The sequence below is a fragment of the Notechis scutatus genome, chromosome 3 (genome assembly GCF_049901735.1).
Source record: "Notechis scutatus isolate UNSWTSFEM ecotype Mainland chromosome 3, rNotScu1.2, whole genome shotgun sequence".
NCBI classification, from domain to species: domain Eukaryota; kingdom Metazoa; phylum Chordata; class Lepidosauria; order Squamata; family Elapidae; genus Notechis; species Notechis scutatus.
In genome coordinates, this window is record NC_142011.1 from 193439038 (window position 1) to 193459870 (window position 20833).

General features: G+C 40.0%; 1 protein-coding gene across 4 annotated transcripts in view; it reads right to left on the minus strand.

Moving 5' to 3' along the window:
• The window catches only part of SAMD12 (sterile alpha motif domain containing 12), a 292967-nt gene that overhangs the window by 204870 nt on the left and 67264 nt on the right, over positions 1–20833 (minus strand). For all 4 annotated transcript variants that reach the window (XM_026689580.2, XM_087962121.1, XM_087962122.1 and 1 more), the window contains exon 3: positions 15673–15802. In XM_026689580.2, coding sequence (XP_026545365.1) covers positions 15673–15802 — 130 coding nt within the window. The remainder of the gene's footprint in view (positions 1–15672; positions 15803–20833) is intronic.

The window sequence follows — 20833 nt, forward strand, 5'->3', positions numbered from 1 at the left end:
AATGATGCATCAGGCTTTCAATGAAGGGAAATTAGAGCCTGACGAGATTACCCAGATGAATTTGTTTCAGTTAATAGGCAAATAAATGCTCAAGGTAATATGCAAACTGAATGGATTCCAATTCCTTTAGCTGTTCTTAGGGAAATTAAAAAAGCAGTTAAAGATTATGGTATTCAAAGTCCTTTTACAAAGGGGCTTCTGACAAGTTTGGCTACCTCACGTATGATTCCTAGTGACTGGAAAGATTTAATGAGAATGATATTGAGTTCTACTCAGTATGTGGTCTTTGACTCAGAATACCAAAGAGAAGCTATCACTAGGGAAGGAATTCAGTGGGGCTGTATACGCCAGACCAAATCTATGGGGCAGGCTTGTTTGAATCCACTGCTGATCAAGCTGCTAATTTGCCTGATCACGTATTTCCAGTGGTTATGGAAGCTGTCCTTGGGGCATTGTCCCGCATCCAGGATGTGAGAACCCCAGCACAGTCTTTTTCTCAAATTAAGCAAACAGCATCTGAGTCTTATAATGATTTTATGGAAAGGCTGCAATTGGCTATTACCAGACAAATATCTAATGACGAAGCAGCAAAGGAACTTTTGCTGAAATTGGCAGTTGAAAATGCAAACGCTGACTGCAAGCGTATTTTACAGCCTTTGGTGGCTAGAGGTGAGGTTACTCTGGCTGATCTGTTAAAGGCATGTGCAGTAGTAGGTTCTCAGGCTTACAACATAGAGACTTTGGCTATGGCATTACAAAAAGGGATGAAACCTACAGGGAATTGTTTTAATTGTGGGAAGCCTGGCCATTTTAAAGCTCAGTGCCGTGCTCCTGGTGGGGGGGGAATGGCATTTAACAAAAACAAAATTAAGGACATTCGCCCGAAGTCAATCTGTCCAAAATGCAAAAAGGGTTTCATTGGGCAAATCAATGTCGCTCTGATCAGAACCAAAATCCGTGAAACTAAATTTGGGGCGTGCAGCTAGCCCGCTCCCAAGGCTGTCACAAAAGCATCGCCTGCAATTACTGGGAGTGCAGGTTTGAGTTTAAAATGCACTCAATTGATGTGACCTTTCCTAATCAAGTGTACATTGGGGACACTCATTTGCATGGGCCACTGCCAGAAAAACAGTGGGATTGGTACTTCCCAGGTCTTCTGCATCAGAAAAAGGGTTTTTGTTATTCCAGGAGTTATTGATCAAGATTATAAAGGGGTTATTAAGATACAATTGTACACTGATACTCCTGCATCATTAATGGCGGTGACTCTATTGCCCAGTTATTATTGCTTCCATACATTCCTATGAATCCTTTAATTGGGATCCCACGAACTGGCGGTTTTGGGTCCACTGAAATGACCAGTTCTCCAGTTGCTGCAGAATTGCTAGCGCTGACAAAAATTTGACTACAGATCAACCAAAAATGACAATTGAAATTCAAGAAAAATCATTTTCTGGCCTTATAGATTCCGGAGCAGATGTCTCTGTGATACGCCAAAAGGAATGGCCAAATGAATGGGCGCTTGAGGACTCTCCAGTTGTTCGTGGAGTTGGTGGTATGCAGTTTGCTAGAAGTAGTGTACATTGGTTGAAGGCATTGCATAGAGAAACTGGTGAGACTGCAAGGATTCAACCTCTTGTGTTGCCCTTGCATATAAACTTGTGGGGTAGAGATTTGCTATCACAATTTTGCACAAAAATTGTTATTGGATAATGGAAAAATTACAATTGTTAACCTCTCAGCCAGTCTGGATTGACCAATGGCCACTTCCAAAGGACACTCCTTCACATAAAAACAAAAACGGGGGAAGTGGATGGATATGGCTGCCTTACATACAAAACATTCTTAAATATTACTTTATATACTTTAAATTTTCTAAACATGACAGCTGCTACGGCAGCCAGTAGGCATTTTGCTTCCTCCCCTTCTGCAGGTACGCCAAGACCGAAAGTTCGATATAGGAGACTACCAGATCCAAAGTGGAGAGGACCTGTCCGCTGATAACTTGGGGCAGAGGATACGCTGCTGTTGAAGATGAGGGGACAGTTGTTTGGGTTCCTGCTCGCTGTGTGCGTCCTTATCATCAGCCAAAGGGGCAAGGGGATGGATTTGGGGAATGGAAAAGAAACACGTTGATCCAGGACATGGGGAAGCTAGCAAACCTTCATAAATAAAACTGATTGTTGGATATGTATGCACATGCCAACTCACAAAACATCAGGGCTTCCAATGGTTGCAGTACCTCTGGCGAAGGTGACTGGTATAAGGGACAATGCTATGGTTGTTAGGGGACGTGGTCTAACAGTTGGACTACAAGTAACATAAATACCTTGCACCTTGGAAGCCGAATCCAAGAGGTGGCAGGTATCTGCTGGACCCACAATGAGACAGTAGAGAATATGACTTACTTGGGAACATATCCATTTTGCAACAAAACAATTGTTATTAGCAATTGAAGTCGGTTTTATTCTAATGATATGAAAACTAAAAATCTCACTTACTTTGTACATAACATTTCTTGATATGATATCACATCTTTGATCAATGAAAATAGGTGTCCATATATTCCTGCCACATGTTGTCCCACCACGAGAGAAAACCAGTTGCCCAAATGTGCAAATGGGAAATACGCACCACCATCCACTTATTTGGCTATGTTAATGGAATCCTTTGCACAATTAATCTATGCTGAACCAAATATGGTTGGTCATCTCCTGGGAGCAAATCTATGGTTACTGTGTGGACGGATGGCCTATGATCGCATGCCAGCACGATGGAAAGGAGTCTGCACCTTTGGGAAAGTAATCCCATCTCATTTCATTCAAAAATCATTGGGGACTGCTCATATCCGCAATGCACGTTCCATACGGAGTAAACTCTGTTTTGACTCATGACTACTGGACACAGATATCGGGGAGTTATTCCTCCTTTAGGAGTCATGATGAACTATAGAGATTTACATCGTTTAAACAATTGGACAGTTACTATGTTTAAAGACACCATTAAAACTCTAAAGCTGCTTGAAGAAGAGCAAGGAAAAATCCTTGACTTTGTCCTGCAAACCAGATATGCGGTGGACACTATTTTGGCAGCGCAAGGGGAGTTTGCGCTGTGATTCATACGCATTGTTGCATGTATATCTCTGATTATTCTCCAAACATTACCGCTACTATACAGCATATGGAACAAACCCTGAATGAGAATCCATTACGATCGGAAGACGAGGACTGGACGTGTGGTCTGCACTTTGGTCCTGGTTGCCAGATAGTTCATGGATTCGTCATTTAATTGTTGGAGTGATATTGCTTTTTATACTTTCTCTTTGTGTATGCTGTTGTATCCAATGTCTCCCTGGACTTTTAGGAATGTGTCGGGTGAAGCCTACGGAAGGAGAGCTGTTGTTGCAGATGGCGAAAAGCTACCGAGGCATCCGCGATCATCAAAAAACTAAAAGCGGGAGATGTGGGAATAACTCTGACTCCAGTATTGAGTAATGATTAATCTAAGACCTTATACATACATGTCTGCCTAAAGGTCACCTAGATAAAACAAGGAAATTAAAAGTAAACACCAGAAACAATCAAGCAGCTCAGACAATTGTAAATAATTCTGTGTATTATGTTTAATTATTGTAATCCACAATGTGAATGCTTACTATGTGTAAAATTCTCAATAAAAAGGGAGCACTAGAAATTGCTCTGGACTCCCATCCCGAGTTCACTCGCTTGTGTCTCATCCTTTCCATGGGAGTCCACCACAAATGTCCTACCTGTCAATGAATACTTCAGCTTCAACCATAACAATACAAGAGCACACAATAGATACAAACTCAAGGTTAACCCCAAACTCATTGCGAAATAGCTTCAGCAACAGAAGTCAATGTCTGGAACACTACTGACTCTGTGGTTTCTTCCCCAAACCCCAAAAACTTTAACCTTAGACTGTCTACTATTGACCTCACCCCTTTCCTAAGAGGTCTGTAGGGGGTGTGCATAAGCACACCAACGTGCCTACCATCCCTGTCCTATTGTTTCTTTTATTTTCCATTTCATGTATTCATAACTATGTTTACTCTTATACCTATTATCTTGTAAGTGATTGACAAATCAAATTAAATAAAAAAATAAAAAATACAGGACTGTCAAACTCGATTTCATTGAAGGCTGTATCAGGATTGTGTTTGACCTCTGGGGGGCCAGGGTAGACTTGGCCAACTTGATGTGACTCGTGTTGGGGGCGCCTGTGGTGGCCTGAATGCTCTGCCAGTGAACACGGGCTCATGAGCTCTGGTTTCAGCAGCAATGGCCTCCTGCAACCCTTTGCCAGCAAAAACAGAACTCAGGAGGGCCACATATGGCCCCCACGAGCTCCATTTTCACTGGCAGAGGTACCACGGGCCGGTCCTTCACTGTTTCCAGGGTGGCCCTACAGCCCAGATCTAAGCACCCTGAGGACTGGATCCAGCCCGCAGGCCTTGAATTTGACACCCCTGTGCTAGAAAAAGTGGGGCGGGCCAACCCCACTGAGTCAAGACAGTTTCTCAGATAACCTGCTCCCATGCCACAAAGGGCTTTAAAAATGATAACTAACAATTCAATTGAATCAGAAGCAAACTGACAACAATGCAGCTTATAAAATAGCGTTATGTGTGCCACCTTAGGGGCATCTGGAATTGTCTGCACCATTGTGCTCTACACCAATCTTTTTCTCCAAAGATCTGCGGTGGTGCAGTGGTTAGAATGCAGTACTTCATGCTATTTCTGTTGACTGCCGACTGCCTGCAATTTGCCAGTTCGAATCCCACCAGGCTCAAGTTTGACTCAGCCTTCCATCCTTCCTAAGTTGGTAAAATGAAGACCCAGATTGTTGGGGGCAATATGCTGACTCTGTAAACTGCTTAGAGAGGGCTATAAAGTACTGTGGAGCACATTATAAGTCTAAGTGCTGTTGCTATTGCTATGTTCTATGCATATTCTTTGGCTCCCTCACCTGTTGGGTTTTTGTGAGGATTATTAAATGTTCTGAAACTTTAATTTTTCTTCCACGCTTGACATAGTTAATACAATTGAAGGCTTTTCTAAACTCAACGAACCACACCTTAATCTCTTTTTTAGGGTTCTTGGTTTTCTTCAGTGTTTCAGTATGAATTTGTAAAATAAATGAATATTGAAATATGCCAGAATACAAGTATTGAGGAGTCTGGAGAGAAGCAATGAAGAATATAATGTACAGGAATCTTGCCAATTTGAAGATCCTGTCCAGAGTTTTTTTTAGATGGGGAAACACATTTAGTGGTCACTCTCTCTCTCTCAGCTCAACAGGGTTGTTATTGTGGAAAAAATAAGAGGAGGAAGGAGTAATAGGACTGTTCACCATCTTGAGTTATTTATAAAAATAATAATAAAGGTGAGATGAGAGAAAGACAGAGAGCAAAAGACTTGCGATTTTAAGGTAGCAATCATAAAACACTGATTTACCAATATCAGGTAAATGCTCTTCCAGGCCATGCTATACAATCTGTTAAATGTTTGGCATCTGATGACAACTCAATAGCAAGATTCTGACAGAGGGTACTTTATCCTTTTATTGAAAGGGAAACTGTTACAGACATTTTGATAACAAGTCTTCTACTTCTAAGAAACCTGCTCCCCCTTCATTGAGTTCACTTGAGTAGAGCTTTCTCTGTTTCCTTGATAACCACCCTTTGATGAAGAAGAGACATAACTAACCATTCACCAGATAATGGAAGAATCTCCAGATGTTATGAACTTGCAGTCTTATCTTTCTTCTTTCCTTGGCTTTGAAAAGACCATTAATCATCTCTGCTACCTTTGCTATTTTTTTCCCTTGATATATAGATATAAATCCATTTAGTTTTGCTTGGGTTCATTTTTTTAAATTTAAAAATAACAACAGAGAAAGCAATAACGTCTCAGGGTAGTGATTTGAGATGCCAAACTCAAGACTATAAATAATACACATTCATTCATTCCCTTATTCATTCATCTGATTTATACCTCATCCTTCATTCAGCAGCTCAAGGCAGGGTACAGTATATAGCATATCTGCTCCTTCACTCTACTTTCCCCCAACAATCCTCTAAGGAAGGTTGAGCTGAGAAAGAATGAGTGGCTGAAAGTCACCCTGTGAACCCTGTGAAACCCTGTGAAATTGAGGATGGGCTAAAACCTCTCCTTGCTCTCCTCCTAGAGCCGTGATGGCGAACTTATGGCACATGTGCCAGTGTTGGGGTTAGCCGGCAGCAAGTGTGGACGGCTGAGGAGAGCGAGGACTCAGATGAAGGGCCAGGACCATTAGGGAGTGGACTGCTGCCTTCAGAGATTGTGGGAGCTGGCAGCAGCAATGAGGAGGTTCCTGAGGAGCCTGTGCCAAGTGCGCGTGCATGCAGGATTGCTCATAGGAAAGAGCAGTTACAACAGCACGGATGACACGGGAGAAAGGCTGCAAGGTAATGGCTCCTCCTTCAAGAAGATAAAAGCCAGCTGTGAAAGGAACATACTTTGCAGAAGGCAAAAACGTTTTGAAACTCCAGCCTCGTGGACATTCCAGTATCCTGAATTTGTATTTGAAGATTCTTATTTTGCAAATTATTTCTTGTCTGTTATCTTTTGGCAAGTATTGCACAGTTTGGCAAGGCTTGTGTTTATCACAGCTAATTATTTTGTAAAAGCATTACAAGGTTTCTGTTCTTTTTGAATTGTGTTTGATTTGTCGGAAAAGGGCATGAGTCAGAACACAGAGGTGGCACGTAGAACCCTCTCTATGGGCACGTGAGCTGTTGCTCCAGCTCAGTTCTGCCACGCATGTGTGCCTCCACTAGCTAGCTGGTCTTCGGGGCTCTGTCATGCATACATGGGGGGGGGGTGGGGTGCATGCACATGGGGGGCACATACAAGGGGAAAATGCATGCATGCATGGGGGTGTGGGGTGCATGCGCAGGGGATGTGCACATATTGCATTTTGGGGGTGCGCAGGTGCGCTTGCACTTTGGGCACTTGGTGCCGAAAAGGTTAGCCTCCTAGAGGAAAATTTCCCTACTCTTGGTACAATTTTAAAGTTTTAAGTTAAGTTTAAGTTTTAGACCAGCCTTCCAAAACCTAGTATCTTCCAGATGTCTAAATTTCAAATTCCAGAATTCCTTAGTTAGTATAGTCATTGCTGTGATACAATTCTAGTACTTCTGAAGGTGAAAGAATGTCTAATTTGGCATTCGGTTCGTAAATGAAACAGCTTTCAGAACAGAATAGAATAACAGAGTTGGAAGGGATCTTGGAGGTCTTCTAGTCCACCCTCCTGGTCAATCAGGAGACCCTATACCATTTCAGACAAATGGCTCTTTCATTCTCTTCTTAAAAACATCCAGTGATGAAACACCCACAACTTCTGGAGGCAAGTCATTCTAATGGTTAATTTTTCTCACTGTTAGGACATTTTTCCTTAGTTCTAGGCAGGGGTGGGATTCTACAGGTTGGCACCTATTCCCTAGAACCAGTTGTTAACATTCTAAGCAGTTCAGAGAACCAGTTGTTAGAAGGAATTACTGGCCTAATCCTGTAAGGAAGGCAGGAAGGAAACATTCTGGTGTTGCTTACAGAAACTGCTTCTCCGTTAACCCATATTACATTCTTGGCAGGACTAGACTTCCTGTCTCTGGAACTTCTCTGGAGTTTTTTTCCCCTCCTTTGTTGGTACTTTGCTTGTGTGGAGTGACCATTCAAAGTTACAGTGGCACTGAAAAAAGTGACTTATGACCATTTTTCACACTTACGACTGTTGCAGCACCCCCACAGTCACGAGAGGCCAGGCGAGGAGATGCGTGCCTCGATGTTAGTGATATTGAGTTGGCCACACGCAGCCAATAACATGACCACCAAGCCATGTCCACCCAGTCACATGACCACCAAGCCATGCCCACCACCTAAGCCATGCCCACAGAACCGGTTGTTAAAAAATTTGAATCCCACCCCTGGTATTTCACCCCTGGTTCTAGGTAGGTTCTCTCCTTGATCCTCTCCATTATTGTCTTTCCTTAAGCACTTTTATACACTGTGAGGGCAGAGATGTTTGGAGGTATTAATGATGACATTTTCCAGCAGATTGCCCTTTGCCAAAATGTTTTTTTTTTCAAATAGACCACTACCTGCTTTTTAACTATTCAAGAAAAGGTTTTTGTTTTGATTATGTTTTTAATGCCTCAAGTTCATTTATTGACTGTTCGAGGTTACAACATCACTGAAAAAAGTGACTTAAGGCCATTTTTCACACTTAACAACGGTTGTAGCATCCTCATGATCCCATGATCAAAATTCATTTTTTTTCTAAAGTAAATTTTTATTAATCATATTTCCACCATAACACCACATTTCCACTCGTTACCGTGTTCCGGTATCGGTATTCACTCATATTAACATAGTTTCTAATTGTATAGGTTACTATTCTATACATTATATAGTTATTTCTACATTTAACTTGTAACAGTATTTACAGATATATATACAGTATTTCCCCATTTTACTATAGCTCCTACATACTCTCCATGTAACAACTTTATGTCGGTTTTCTAACCAATTATACCAGTGGTGGGATTCATATTTTTTTACTACTGGTTCTGTGGGCGTGGCTTGGTGGGTGTGCAGGGGAAGGATACTGTAAAATCTCCAGTCAGAGGTGGTATTTGCCGGTTTTCCGAAGTACTCAAAATTTCTGCTACTGGTTCTCCAGATCTGATCAGAACCTGCTAAATGCCACCTCTGAATTATACCATATATTCTAGATCTTATAATATTCTGTTTCTTCTCTGTCTTTTAATTCCATTGTTAACCTGTCCATCTCTGCACACTCAAGAACCTTTTTAAATTATCATTACATCAGAAGGAATATTGTCTTGTTTCCAATTTTGAGCAAAAGCAATTCTCACCATGGTTATTACCTGGAGTATAATGTATTGAAATTTTTTGCTAGTATTTTGTCTTAATACGCCCAATAAAAATAGTTCTGGTTTCATCTCAATTTTTCATTTGGTAATTACTTCTAGCCAATTCTTTACTTTACATCAGTATTTCCTAGCTTTTGGGCAGGTCCACCACATATGAAAGAAAGTTCCTTGGCCAAAATGTTTCCAAACAGATCGGCAAAATGTTGGAGATGTAACGATCAAAATTCCTTCTTATTTATGATGGTTTCAGTGTCCCAGATCATGTGATCCCCTTTTTTGACATTCTGACAAGGAAAGTCAATGGGGAAACCAGTTTCACTTAACAACCGGGTTACTAACTTAACAACTGCAGTGATTCACTTAACAATTGTGGCAAGAAAGGTCATAAAGTGGGACAAAATTCACTTAACAACTGTCTCAGCTACAGAAATTTTGGGCTCAATTGTGGTTGTAAGTGAAGGAGTACAGGTGACTTTCCCCCCATCCAATATAATGCTTTCCTCCTGCTTATTTTCAACAATTTGCAAAATCATCCAAAATAAAGACAAACTAACTCAACTAGTTCAAAAATGGCTTTCCTTTTTCTTTAGAATTTTCATTTGTGCAGCATACTGAAAACGGGTTTAAGGATTGGTTCAAGAGTGCAAAGCATCACTCTAATAGTTTCTAAGGTCCAAACTCTTTGTATGCATGTAATTAAATAATATAGATTTCCTATGACACTAGAGAAAAGGAGAAATACAGAACAATAGCAAATTTAAGTGTTCCTTTCCCAGAAATTTTAACATCAGAATCCAGCAGTTAAATTACAAGTTAATAAAAAAATTGTGGCAGAGGAAAGAAATGCTCACTAATTTGTTTATTCTACTTATATCCCTTTTTCTGATCTAAACGAATTAAGTAGTTTACATTTAAATTTTACAAAAATAAACAAATAAAAACAAATTGATTAAATTACAAACAGAAGACATCACTAATTTTTGAAAACAGAAAGATGCAGCTATGTTAAGCAAAGACTCTTGTAGCTTAAATGGGAAATTTTAAAACGATCTGTTGAATTAAATTACTCTTTTTTTGATCCTTTCAATTCATTCCCAAAGGCTGGAAGATGTATTATTGTGTGTCCTGAAACAAGAGAAAAGAGTATTGTATTTTGTGTTCAAGCTCCCTCTAGAGGAGCTAAAAATTATTATACGTCTCGAGAGCATCCTGCTGGAAAATCCATCACAAATGAGACAAAGCATTGTCCTTCTCTTTTTTCCCCCTACCAATTTATCAGAGATACTTTGTACAAAAATATACACTGTGATATCTCAGCACTTGATGAGCTGAATGAAAAAAGGAATGTTAAAAAAAAAGAATGAAAACACCGACCTAACTAAAGATCACAGCCTTTGAGAGGATGAGTTTTATGGGGTTTAATCTGCCAAAATTTATTCACATGTGCTGTAATTAGAACCTGATTCCTCAAAGTCTATGCAGAGTTGTTGGAAGACACCTGGTCTCTCACAAGGCTAGGCAGGGACAGACCTGATGAATATTTAGGTCACCACTAGGAAATCCAAGACCATTTCCATACTTTTTTATTTTGGTGTCTTCAAATCAGCGTTGACTCCTAGCAACTGACTAGACAAGTCCCTGTGGGTTTCCCTGGCAAGGTTTTTCAGAAGTGGTCATTGCCTCCATTCTAGGGCTGAGAAGGAATGACTGGCCCAAGGTTGCTCAAGGAGAAATTTCCTGACAGTTAGAACAATTAATCAGTGGAACAACTTGCCTCCAGAAGTTGTGAATGTTCCAACACTAGAAGTTTTTAAGAAGAGATTGGATAACCATTTGTCTGAAGTGATGTAGGGTTTCCTGCTTAAGCAGGGGGTTGGACTAGAAGACCTCCAAGGTCCCTTCCAACTCTGTTATGCTATTCTTCTTTTTTTCAAACAGTTTTTATTATTTTCCACCAGTGCAAATCATAATTACATTTTCAACAGCACTTGCATCAGCATTCGGTATTATCTTATATTTCCATCATCTATTTGTACATATAACTAGTAATTATTATCTTTACTTATATTTACTATTAATACCTAGCTTTACCTATTTTACCTATCTACATATCTATGTATCACTCTCTTGAGAATTCTCCTATGTAGTCATCTTTTTCAATTCTTATCTCTCTTTTCTAGCCACTTGTACCATCTATGTCAAACCGAGGAAGAGTCAGATTCTTCTTTTTCCTTTATTTTTAGTGTGAGCATATCCATTTCTGCGCAATCTGCTATTTTTTGTAGAATTAATTATTCTGTTGGGACCTTATGCTCTTTCCACATTTGCGCATAAACTATTCTGGCTGCTGTCAATATGTGTAACATTATATATTTTATCTTTTTCAGATATTGTTTTTTGATTATCCCCAGTAAGTAGAGTTCCAGTTTGAATTCAATTTGATGTCCAGTAATTTCTTGTATCCAATTTTTAATTTTGGTCCAATAAGTCCTGGCCTTTGGGCATAGTCACCACATGTGGTAAAAGGTACCGTCAACTTGTTCACACTTCCAACATTTTGGGCTGGTATTTGGATATATCTTAGCTATATATCTTAGCTATATCTGTTATTCTATTCTAACTGGCTTCATGACTAAGGTGGGACTAGAACTCCCGGTCTCTTAGCTTGTTGCCTTAACTATTACACCAAACTGGTTCCATACTACAGCTAAAAAGCATATGTAAACATGTCCATGAAGTTATCAAGAATCAAGCATGAATCAAAGGAGACATCCATTTAGAAATAAACTTTCTGATATCCACATTGAATGTACTTTTTTTTAAAAAAAATTAACACATACACTTGTAGATATTTTGAATTATAAGCAACTTGGGGGGAAAGCAAAAGACACAGAGAAAACAGCAATTACATGAAACGCATAGTTTCTGATCTTTTGGAGAAATGCACCCCTATTTTAAATTCAATATTTAAATTCAATATTTATTTCCTAGCAGTTATTACATAAGTAGAGTCGATGTATTAATATTACTTTGCTAACCTAACTAAAAACCAAGAATGAATGAAATGAATTTTAATTAAAGTGATCTTCAAGAATTTTTGCTGCTGGGTTTGTTTTTCAACCATGATTATTTTCCGCAGTTTTAGCAATCACTGATCAAAAGAAATAAGTAATTTATTTTCCAGTGTTTTACCAGGATCAATCTGGCTGGCAAAAAAATAAAATCTAAATTAATTTCATGTATCCTATAATTTTATAAGTTCTGGAAAAAAATAGGTCACAAAATGACATTATCATTAATTATTGAAGACTGTTAAGCAATATTTTCCATTTCCCCCTAAATTTCCAAACCAAATGGGTAACTAAATGGACAAAGCCACCAGGAACATTCAGCATTATGTAATGCCATCACAATCCCTTTCAGCACCATTTACTAAGCCTTTGATTAATACAATGCAGTTTTATGTGAATTTCAGATAAACTATACATTTTTTAATAGCCAATTCTTCTTTTATGCTTCAAGCCTACTGGCCAATTGGAATAATTAAAGAATTTGATTTTTAGAAATTGTACTTTGTAAAGGATGGACTAATGTGCAAATGATGGCTTAGCAATGCATCTTATTTTGTAGTTCCCTCAGTTCTTCACTGCAGCTTTCTACAGTCTAAACACATCAAAATAGGACTCCGTACTGCTCACCTAGCAGTTTGAAAGCATGCAAAAGTGTGAGTAGATTAATGGGAAAGTAACAGCATTCCATGTGCCTTTGGCATATAGACATGCTGGTCACCAAATATTGTATTATCGAGATCTTATAAAATATTAAACGGAAGTATTGTTGTTTTGCTACATCATTGTTTGTTCTACCTTTCCTGCCAGCCCTGGTTTATAGACGGCATTTCACGTTATTTAAAATGATCGCCTTTAATCTGGAAAGGTACCCTATTTGCACTTCCTTCTAGAGCATATCTACAAGAGCAGTTCATGTCACAGAATCTGGGGACTAAGGAGGACAAGCAACGTCTGGTGAATTATTCAAAAATGATACATGAATCCTACTCAGATTTTCCAATGCAGCTTCACTCACCATTTGTACCAAGGGAATAGATGTGTAGCTTATGCAATGTCTCCCTTCTTGCAATTTCATACAATTATTCTTTTCTACTTCATTTTTTAAAAAAAATTGCATTGAGATGAAGAAAATGTTGTTCAATTGCATTGCTGAATTGCCATTGTGTTTCTTTTTACCGGGTATGTTTTATATATTTTTCCTAAGTAAGCCTTTGAGAGTCATTTTGATTGTGGCGGTATAGAAATATATCTAATAAATGTTCCTGGGAGAACAGATCTCAGGTCATTTTATGAATCAAAGTCTTTTCAAAAATACGATAAAAATAAGCTAATCTTCTATCCATATATTTCACTTTTATAGCAAAATGTTTTTGTTTTTAGAAATCTTAGTCCCCAAGTAAATTTTCTGAATTATTAAGAGCATAGTGTCAACCTTGAAGCTGATCTGGCCGGAGCCATCTTGGAGCTTCATTGATGCTACACTGGAGCCAGGGATAGGGAAAGGGGATTAGAGATAGCTGAGGTTGTGAAGTCACAATAAAATAATTTTTCTTGGGAACCAAGGACGTTCTCACACCTGGCCAGAGGAAGGAGAAGTGATGTCACCAGACCAGTGGAGTCAAGCAAAAGACATGCAGCGGAGTCTTCTCTGCTTTTAAAAATAATTTAAGAAAGGAATGTACTTTAGGTAAATGAGAAGCAATTTAAATCTTTTTTAGATTTAGGGATCTTTTGTAGAAGACAACAACTTCACCTCCTCCTCTACAGATTTCGCAATCTGACCGACAGACATGATATTCACTGACTGTGGTAATGGAGTCTGGAAAAGATGCATTTAACCATGTCTCACAGACTAATATAATGTTGAATGTGGTCGTGCCTAATAAGTTGAGGAATTCATGCATTTTGTATATCACCAGGCTTGACATTTTGGGCTTGGACAACCTTGAATGGTTAGGCTTAAGCATAGCACACAAAATTATCTGCTACAATGTCTACTTCCGCTTCAACCACAACAATACAAGAGCATACAACAGATACAAACTCAATGTAAACCACTTCAAACTCGATTGCAGAAAGTACGACTTCAGCAACAGAGTGGTCAGTGCCTGGAATGCACCACCTGACTCTGTTGTTACATCCTCTAACCCCCACTCCTTTAACCTTATACTATCCATTATTGACCTCACCCCATTCCTGAGGTCTGTAAGGGGTCTACACCATCGTGCCTACCATCCCTGTCCTATTGTCCCCATTTATTCGTACCTATTTCCTGTATTCTTACTCATGTTTATACTTATATCTATTATCTTGTAAGTGATTGACAAATAAATAAATAAAAATAAAAATAAACTGAGTTGGTTGCTTCCAAGAAGTGTTTTACAATTTCTCACTCTAGCCTATAGCCCTGGCAGTTTTAAAAGCTCCAAGCATTAGACCCAGCTTAGCTTTCTGAGACTACTGGAAAAACATAGTAAATGTTACAAAAATCACAAAAGATGGAGAAGAAAAGAGCAGCCTGCTTCTCCTTTTTTAGATGAGTTCTGTGTGGCTTCAGAGGAAACATAGAAGGCAGAAAGAAACTAGAAGCAATGAAGGATTAGAAGGTGGAGCTACATCAAGAATCTATCTCTTCTTTTCTTTTAGTTACAGCCAATGAAGAATTCCAATTCCTAAGGCCTTTTTAAAAAGAACATTGAAATCCTATGAAACTCACATTCACTTTCCTGATGTACTAAGCTGCACCTTTATACATGAAACATGTTCTCTTCCAAAGAGTTATGGTGCCTGTGAGTAAAACAATGTCTCCTGAATTTGGAATCTCAGCAACTGCATGCTGAATCCAACAGAAAGTTGGACTAGAAAGTTATCGATGGAGACCTATGAAATTCTCAATCATCCAGGACATGGTTATCCCAAAAGTACTTTTCCAAAAGGCAAATGGATTTCCTTGTTTTTTTCCTTTGAAAACATTTTGCTTCTCATTCAAGAACCTTCTTCAGTTAGAGTTAGAACAGAAGAAGCTTTCTGGATGAGAAGCAAAACATTTTCAAAGAAACAAACCAAGGAAGTCCAGTTGTCTTTTGGAAAAGCTCTTTTGCAACAACCATGACCTGGAGAATTGAGAATCTCCATAGGTCTCCATCAATGACCTTCTAATCCAACTTTCTGTTGGACTCAGCATGTAGTTGCTGAGATTCCAAATTCAGGAGACATTGTTTTACTCATAGGCACCATAACTTGGAAGAGAATATGATTCATACATAAAGGTGAAGATTGGTATATGTAAGGTGCCTTCCAGCCCTATGATACTAATTACTTTTACTTGCATACTGACTTTTATTTTTTAAATCATGTCCTCAATAGGAGTATTTATCACTCTGCAAGAAGTCCAGTAAAACTATTTTTTTAAATCACAGAATGACTCCCTCATTGCAAATTTTCTTTTCATCACTCCTTTAGATAATATCACATCACACATTATTTATTTCTTCCTATCTACAAACTGCTCCAGGGAATCACATCCATTTTATCAATCCAAACCACGCCCATATAAAACAAGCTACTCATTTATGGCATTAGAAGAAATTAAACATGTGCACATCTATTCTAAAATGAAATAAATTTGATATTTTCATACTTTACCAGTTATGTCATGCTGTTTGAACGACTCACTGTAGATTTGATACTGACTTGGGCAATGTTTCTTCAACCACTTGCATACATCTTGCTGCGACCAAAGGGCCACTGGCTTTGTCAACTTTACAATATGAAACTGGAAATACAAAATAAGTTAAACAAAAGTTAAACCGATCATTTTGTTTGCACTTTGCATATCCACCTGCATTTTGTACACTGTCATCAGCCAGGATGGCCAAACCCTGCAGAGCTAAATTTTCTACTTTGCATGAAAAGGTCAAGAATGAAAGGATTGTGATTAATCAGACACTTCTTCATGTGGCTAGCAATTAATAAACCATGGATATTAGAGATATTTCAGACTTGGAAGGAAGGTAAAGAAATCTCAAATTCAGTTCAAGTAACTATTTGGGTGATCAGCAAACATCTCAGACTCATCTCTGTGGATTCTTTTTATGCTACAAAAAAAATATGGGATGCTGAAATATCAGCCTTTGGAAAGCAGATCTCAGTGGCGTTAATAGTTACCTTATGTAGGAGATGACTAGGCTGAGCCCAAGGGTGGGGTCAAGCACATCATCGGTTTGGAGTCTCTTCCACCCATGAGATCCCTAAATCCAGCCTTCCATGAATTCTGTTGATTCTTATCTACCACCAATTTTCCTTGACCGTTAGTAGTTCAGATTCTTGTTGAGAGCTAGCATGGAATAAACTTGTACTCAAATGAACAACCCTGGTTCCTGATTTCTTGTGCCCAACAGTCTTCTCATCCAAAGTCCTTGGAGATAATAGCTTTGGGGAGATGTCTGTCCATCATTCTTTCTCTGAGATTTAGAACCTTCAGGTTCTTACATGCATGGATCTATAATCAGAGTTGTCCCCATATGCTTCATGCACTCGGCAGAATTTGGGAGTGGTTGTCTTTGAGAAAAAGAAGCAGATTGGCCTGGGGCTTTTGCCTTTCCCAAACTGGCAAGTAATGGCCCACTAGCCCTGCTTTTGTGAAATACTGCTGCTGGAACTGTTGAATCATTAAAGCAATGTTAGCTGACTATTGGATAAGTTTTAATTCATTGGGAAACTGATGAAAGGGAAAGCCCAGATATGATGAAAAGTTGTGTAGGATCTTCCTACTGAGAAAAATGAAGGAGATATGCTCCTTCTCAGACACACTTGGTATCGGAAATCTGGTTTGCTGTGGAGTAGAGCCTCAGCATTTGACATGAGTCATGAGGCACTGATAGAGTAGACCGGGGTATCCAACCTTGGCAACTTGTGGACTTCAACTCCCAGAATTTCCCAGCCAGCCATGGACAGTAGTAGACAATACAGGGCTTGTTTAGACAAATACTCTGAATCCATAACAATGCAGTTTCCTTTTATCCTGACTCAGCAAGAACACAAGTAAAAGACAAATGGGTGAAGAAATCTTGCCTGGAAAGCACCACGTAAATTCATCAGGGCACAATAATGAAACAAGAGTAGGGAGTGAGCAATGAAAAAGAAATGAAACCAAAACTATGGAAAGTTGCAGAACCATAAAATTTAAGAAAAAAAGGTTAAAAGTTCAGGAAGCTGGTGGGGAGGGAAGTGATTAGGGAGGAATAAGATTTAAAGGATATTTTTTTAATCTCTCTTTTTGGCAATGCTTCATTGACCAATCTAGTCCCAGATCATCTTAATAAGCTCCTAAGCCAATCTTGGTTGATCTTGGAAAGATGAACAAAATCAGATCTGGTTAATGCTAAGGTGGGAGACCATCCAAAAATATTGGGGCTGCAGGAGGTCAAGAAACATTCCTAAAGAGAGCAATAGCAACCCACTTTTGTAAGGCTGCCATTGAGTTATTTGACAAACGTCACTTGAGTTTGGCAACCTGGCTAAAGGATTTAAGGTGGAAGGTCAGTGATTTACAGCCAAGTGATGATCCTGGCATTCTAGCCATGGCCAAGAACACTGGATTAGAGCCTGGATTTAAACTTGACTCAAGAGTGCTTTTACCTAATCTCAGATCACAAAAGATTATAAAAACGAGTGCCAGTATGTAAATTTGTGCACAGAAATGGACCAGCAGCCAGCACAATTGTTTAAGAATACTAGAAAGGTTCCAATCAGTGCTTAGGGGAAGTAGGGAACCATGCCAAAGGACTAAATATGCATTCATGTTCACAAGTCTATTTGGGCTGGATTACAGTATTTTGTAGATTAAAGCCATGGAGCAATTAAGCTGCTCTACAACATTATTATTAAGAGTCCATAGAGCACTTCCTGCTTCCTCTTCTTTCCTCCATGTAGCAGTTAGAAGAACAAACTTCGTACTTTTAAAGGGAGCCAAGATGCATAATGATGTGCCAATCTCCCCAGACCATTTAAGAAATCATCTCTTTACAAAACAGAGCCACACCTTCCTACGCTGTGGCCAGATGATATGAATTATTGCTGCATTAAACAGCAGGAAGAGGGTGGTAACTGAATATGTAACTGAAGTTGCCAATACATGCAGATTTAATAGTGGAAGAACTCATCTAAACAGCCTGATTTCCACAGCATGAAGACACCCCACTTACATTTGCCAAGAACATGTCCTCATAACAATGCCTCCATCTCATAAGCATAACCATTTCCTTATTTAGGCAGTATAAAGTTAGTCCAAAGTGTACTGGTGGTATTTTTCCAGTTAATTCAACTGGAGCCCTATCATTTGGACATTCTAAGCCACACACAAGAGTTGTCTTGGGTGGTGTTCTGACCCAAACCTTGTTCAAGGAAACAAACACGAAACAGAGGTAACAGCAAAACCTTTTAATGATTCTTTACAAATTCCGTTCCTTCACAGTTAAAAGGCTGTTTCAAATTAATTATCTCTGATAAGAACGAGCCTTGCCAAGGTGGTGCAAGGCTGCCAAGAACATTAGATAAAGTTACTAAGAACTATTTCAAACACCAAGAGTCTCCAAACACCAACCAAGATATTCCAAACGTCCACAAGGCTTGAGTGCAAAACTTCTTTGCTTCCTGCAAAGAACTCTGGTTTCTTGGATGGCTTTTATCTCTTAAGGGAGGGGCCTTTTCAGCTTTATTCCTGAGTTGCCCATGTGCTGTAGCTGCTCTTTCCTTTGAGCAGTCCTGCTGCGCACACACACACTGGGCACAGGCTCCTCGGGGACCTTTTCATCACTGCTGCCAGCCTCCTCAATCTCTGAAGGCAGCATTCCAGTCCCTGATGGTTTTGGCCCCATCCCTGCATCACATGCAGACCCCTCATCTGAGTCCTCGCTCTCCGAGACCTCAGCCATCCGCACCTGCTGCTGGTGAACTACAACAGGTGGTTAAAGATCTGCTGGGCTCCAACAGGCCCTCTACGATCTACCTCCTAAATAACAAATTTTGCTGCAGCTGCCCTTCAATCTTCTACTGTTGTCCTATGACCGTGATGGTGAACCTATGGCACGTATGTCAGAAGTGGCATGCAGAGCCATTTCTGCTGGCACACGAGCCGTCACCTGAAACAGATCCCCCTACCAGCCAGCTGATTGTCACTTATCTGCCGTGCATGTGAGATGGGAGATGCATGCGTGGGAGATGTGCAAGCATGCACAGCTGGGCAGGGTGAGTGTGGGGCAGTCACGCATGTATGCGCAGAGGTGCACAGCATGACAGGGGTCACATGTGCAGAGGTGCATGGCGTGTGCATGTGGGAGTCACTCGTGCATGCTCAAGGGGCGAGGTCATGCACGCATTGCATTATGGGTGCAGGCACACGTGCACATGCATGCACTTTCAGCACACGATGAAGAAAAGGTTAGCCATCACTGTCCTATGACTTTCTTTTCCAACAAAGAAATGCTTTGTAGCCACTGTAGACAATATTATAGAAGGCAACGGTTACCATATGACAGATCTCCCAGCTCTTCTAGCCTACAAAACGGCCTCTTAGACCCTGGAGATTCCAAAGATTTGAGTATGGAAGATGGAAGAGAAGATCTGAACACTCTGCTCCCTGGCAGCGACCCAAAAGTGCCCCCATTGAATCTATTGGATTCCCTGGCTGAAATCTCAGTGGAAAAAAACCAAGTCAAGCCAAAGCTGTCAACCTACCCTTGCTTTGTAAAGAAACCAAGATGGGTAACAACAGACATTTTCAACTTCTGGGAGAAAGTCCAATTTAAATGCAAGCCTGGGCTCAAGGGCTAGGATCAATTTTGCTCCAACTAGTCTCCTAAATGAGAACCAGTTTGATGTATTTTTTTCAGGCACTGAATTAGAAACTGGGAGACTCTGAATTCTAGTCCTGCCATAGACACAAAGCTAGCTGGGTGACCTTGAGCCTGTCTCTCTCAAACCCTAGGAAGGAGGCAATGGTAAATCACTTCTGAAATATTGACTAGATCAGGGACTAGTTCAGCCAGGAGGCAACACTGAAGTAAAGGCATATGCACACACAAACATACACTGACATAGTTCCCTAAACTGACTTGTGCGATTTGTACTATGATCTCCCAGGATTTGAAATGGACACCTAACATTAGAACCATCATTAAAAAGGCACAACAAAGAATGTCCTTCCTGCGTCGATTCAGAAAAACAATTGCAACCAGCTTGCCTTCCATTGAAGACCTGTATACTGCACATATCAGAAAGAAGGCTGAGAAAATATCTACGGACCCCACATATCATGGACATATTTTTCAACTCCTCCCCTCGGGCTGTCGCTATAGGGCATTGCATGCCCAAACAACTAGACATAAGGACAGTTTTTTCCCCATGCCCTCACTCCAGGAGTGGGATTCTACTGGTTCTGTCCACCTCTGTAGAACCGGTTGCTCTGAAGAGCAGCAGACACAGAACCGGTTCTATGTCTGCTGCTGCTTTGGTCCACCCTCCCGCCCGGGCTCTTACCTGACTTTTATTTCCTGCTTTTTCAACCTCAGCTGCTTTGTGCAGCACAGCTGCAGTTGAAAAAGCAGGAAAAAAGGGCTTTTCCATCCGCGCGCAGTGCTGCTCAGCTGTCCAGGCAGCTCAGCAAGTTGTAAATTGCCCACATGCAACGCAGAGCAACAGAACCAGTAGTTATACCAGTCGGATCCCATCCCTGCCTCACTCTGCTGAACACCTAATTACCATAGTACTGTCTTATGTATAAGGATATTTATTTACCCATGTTGTA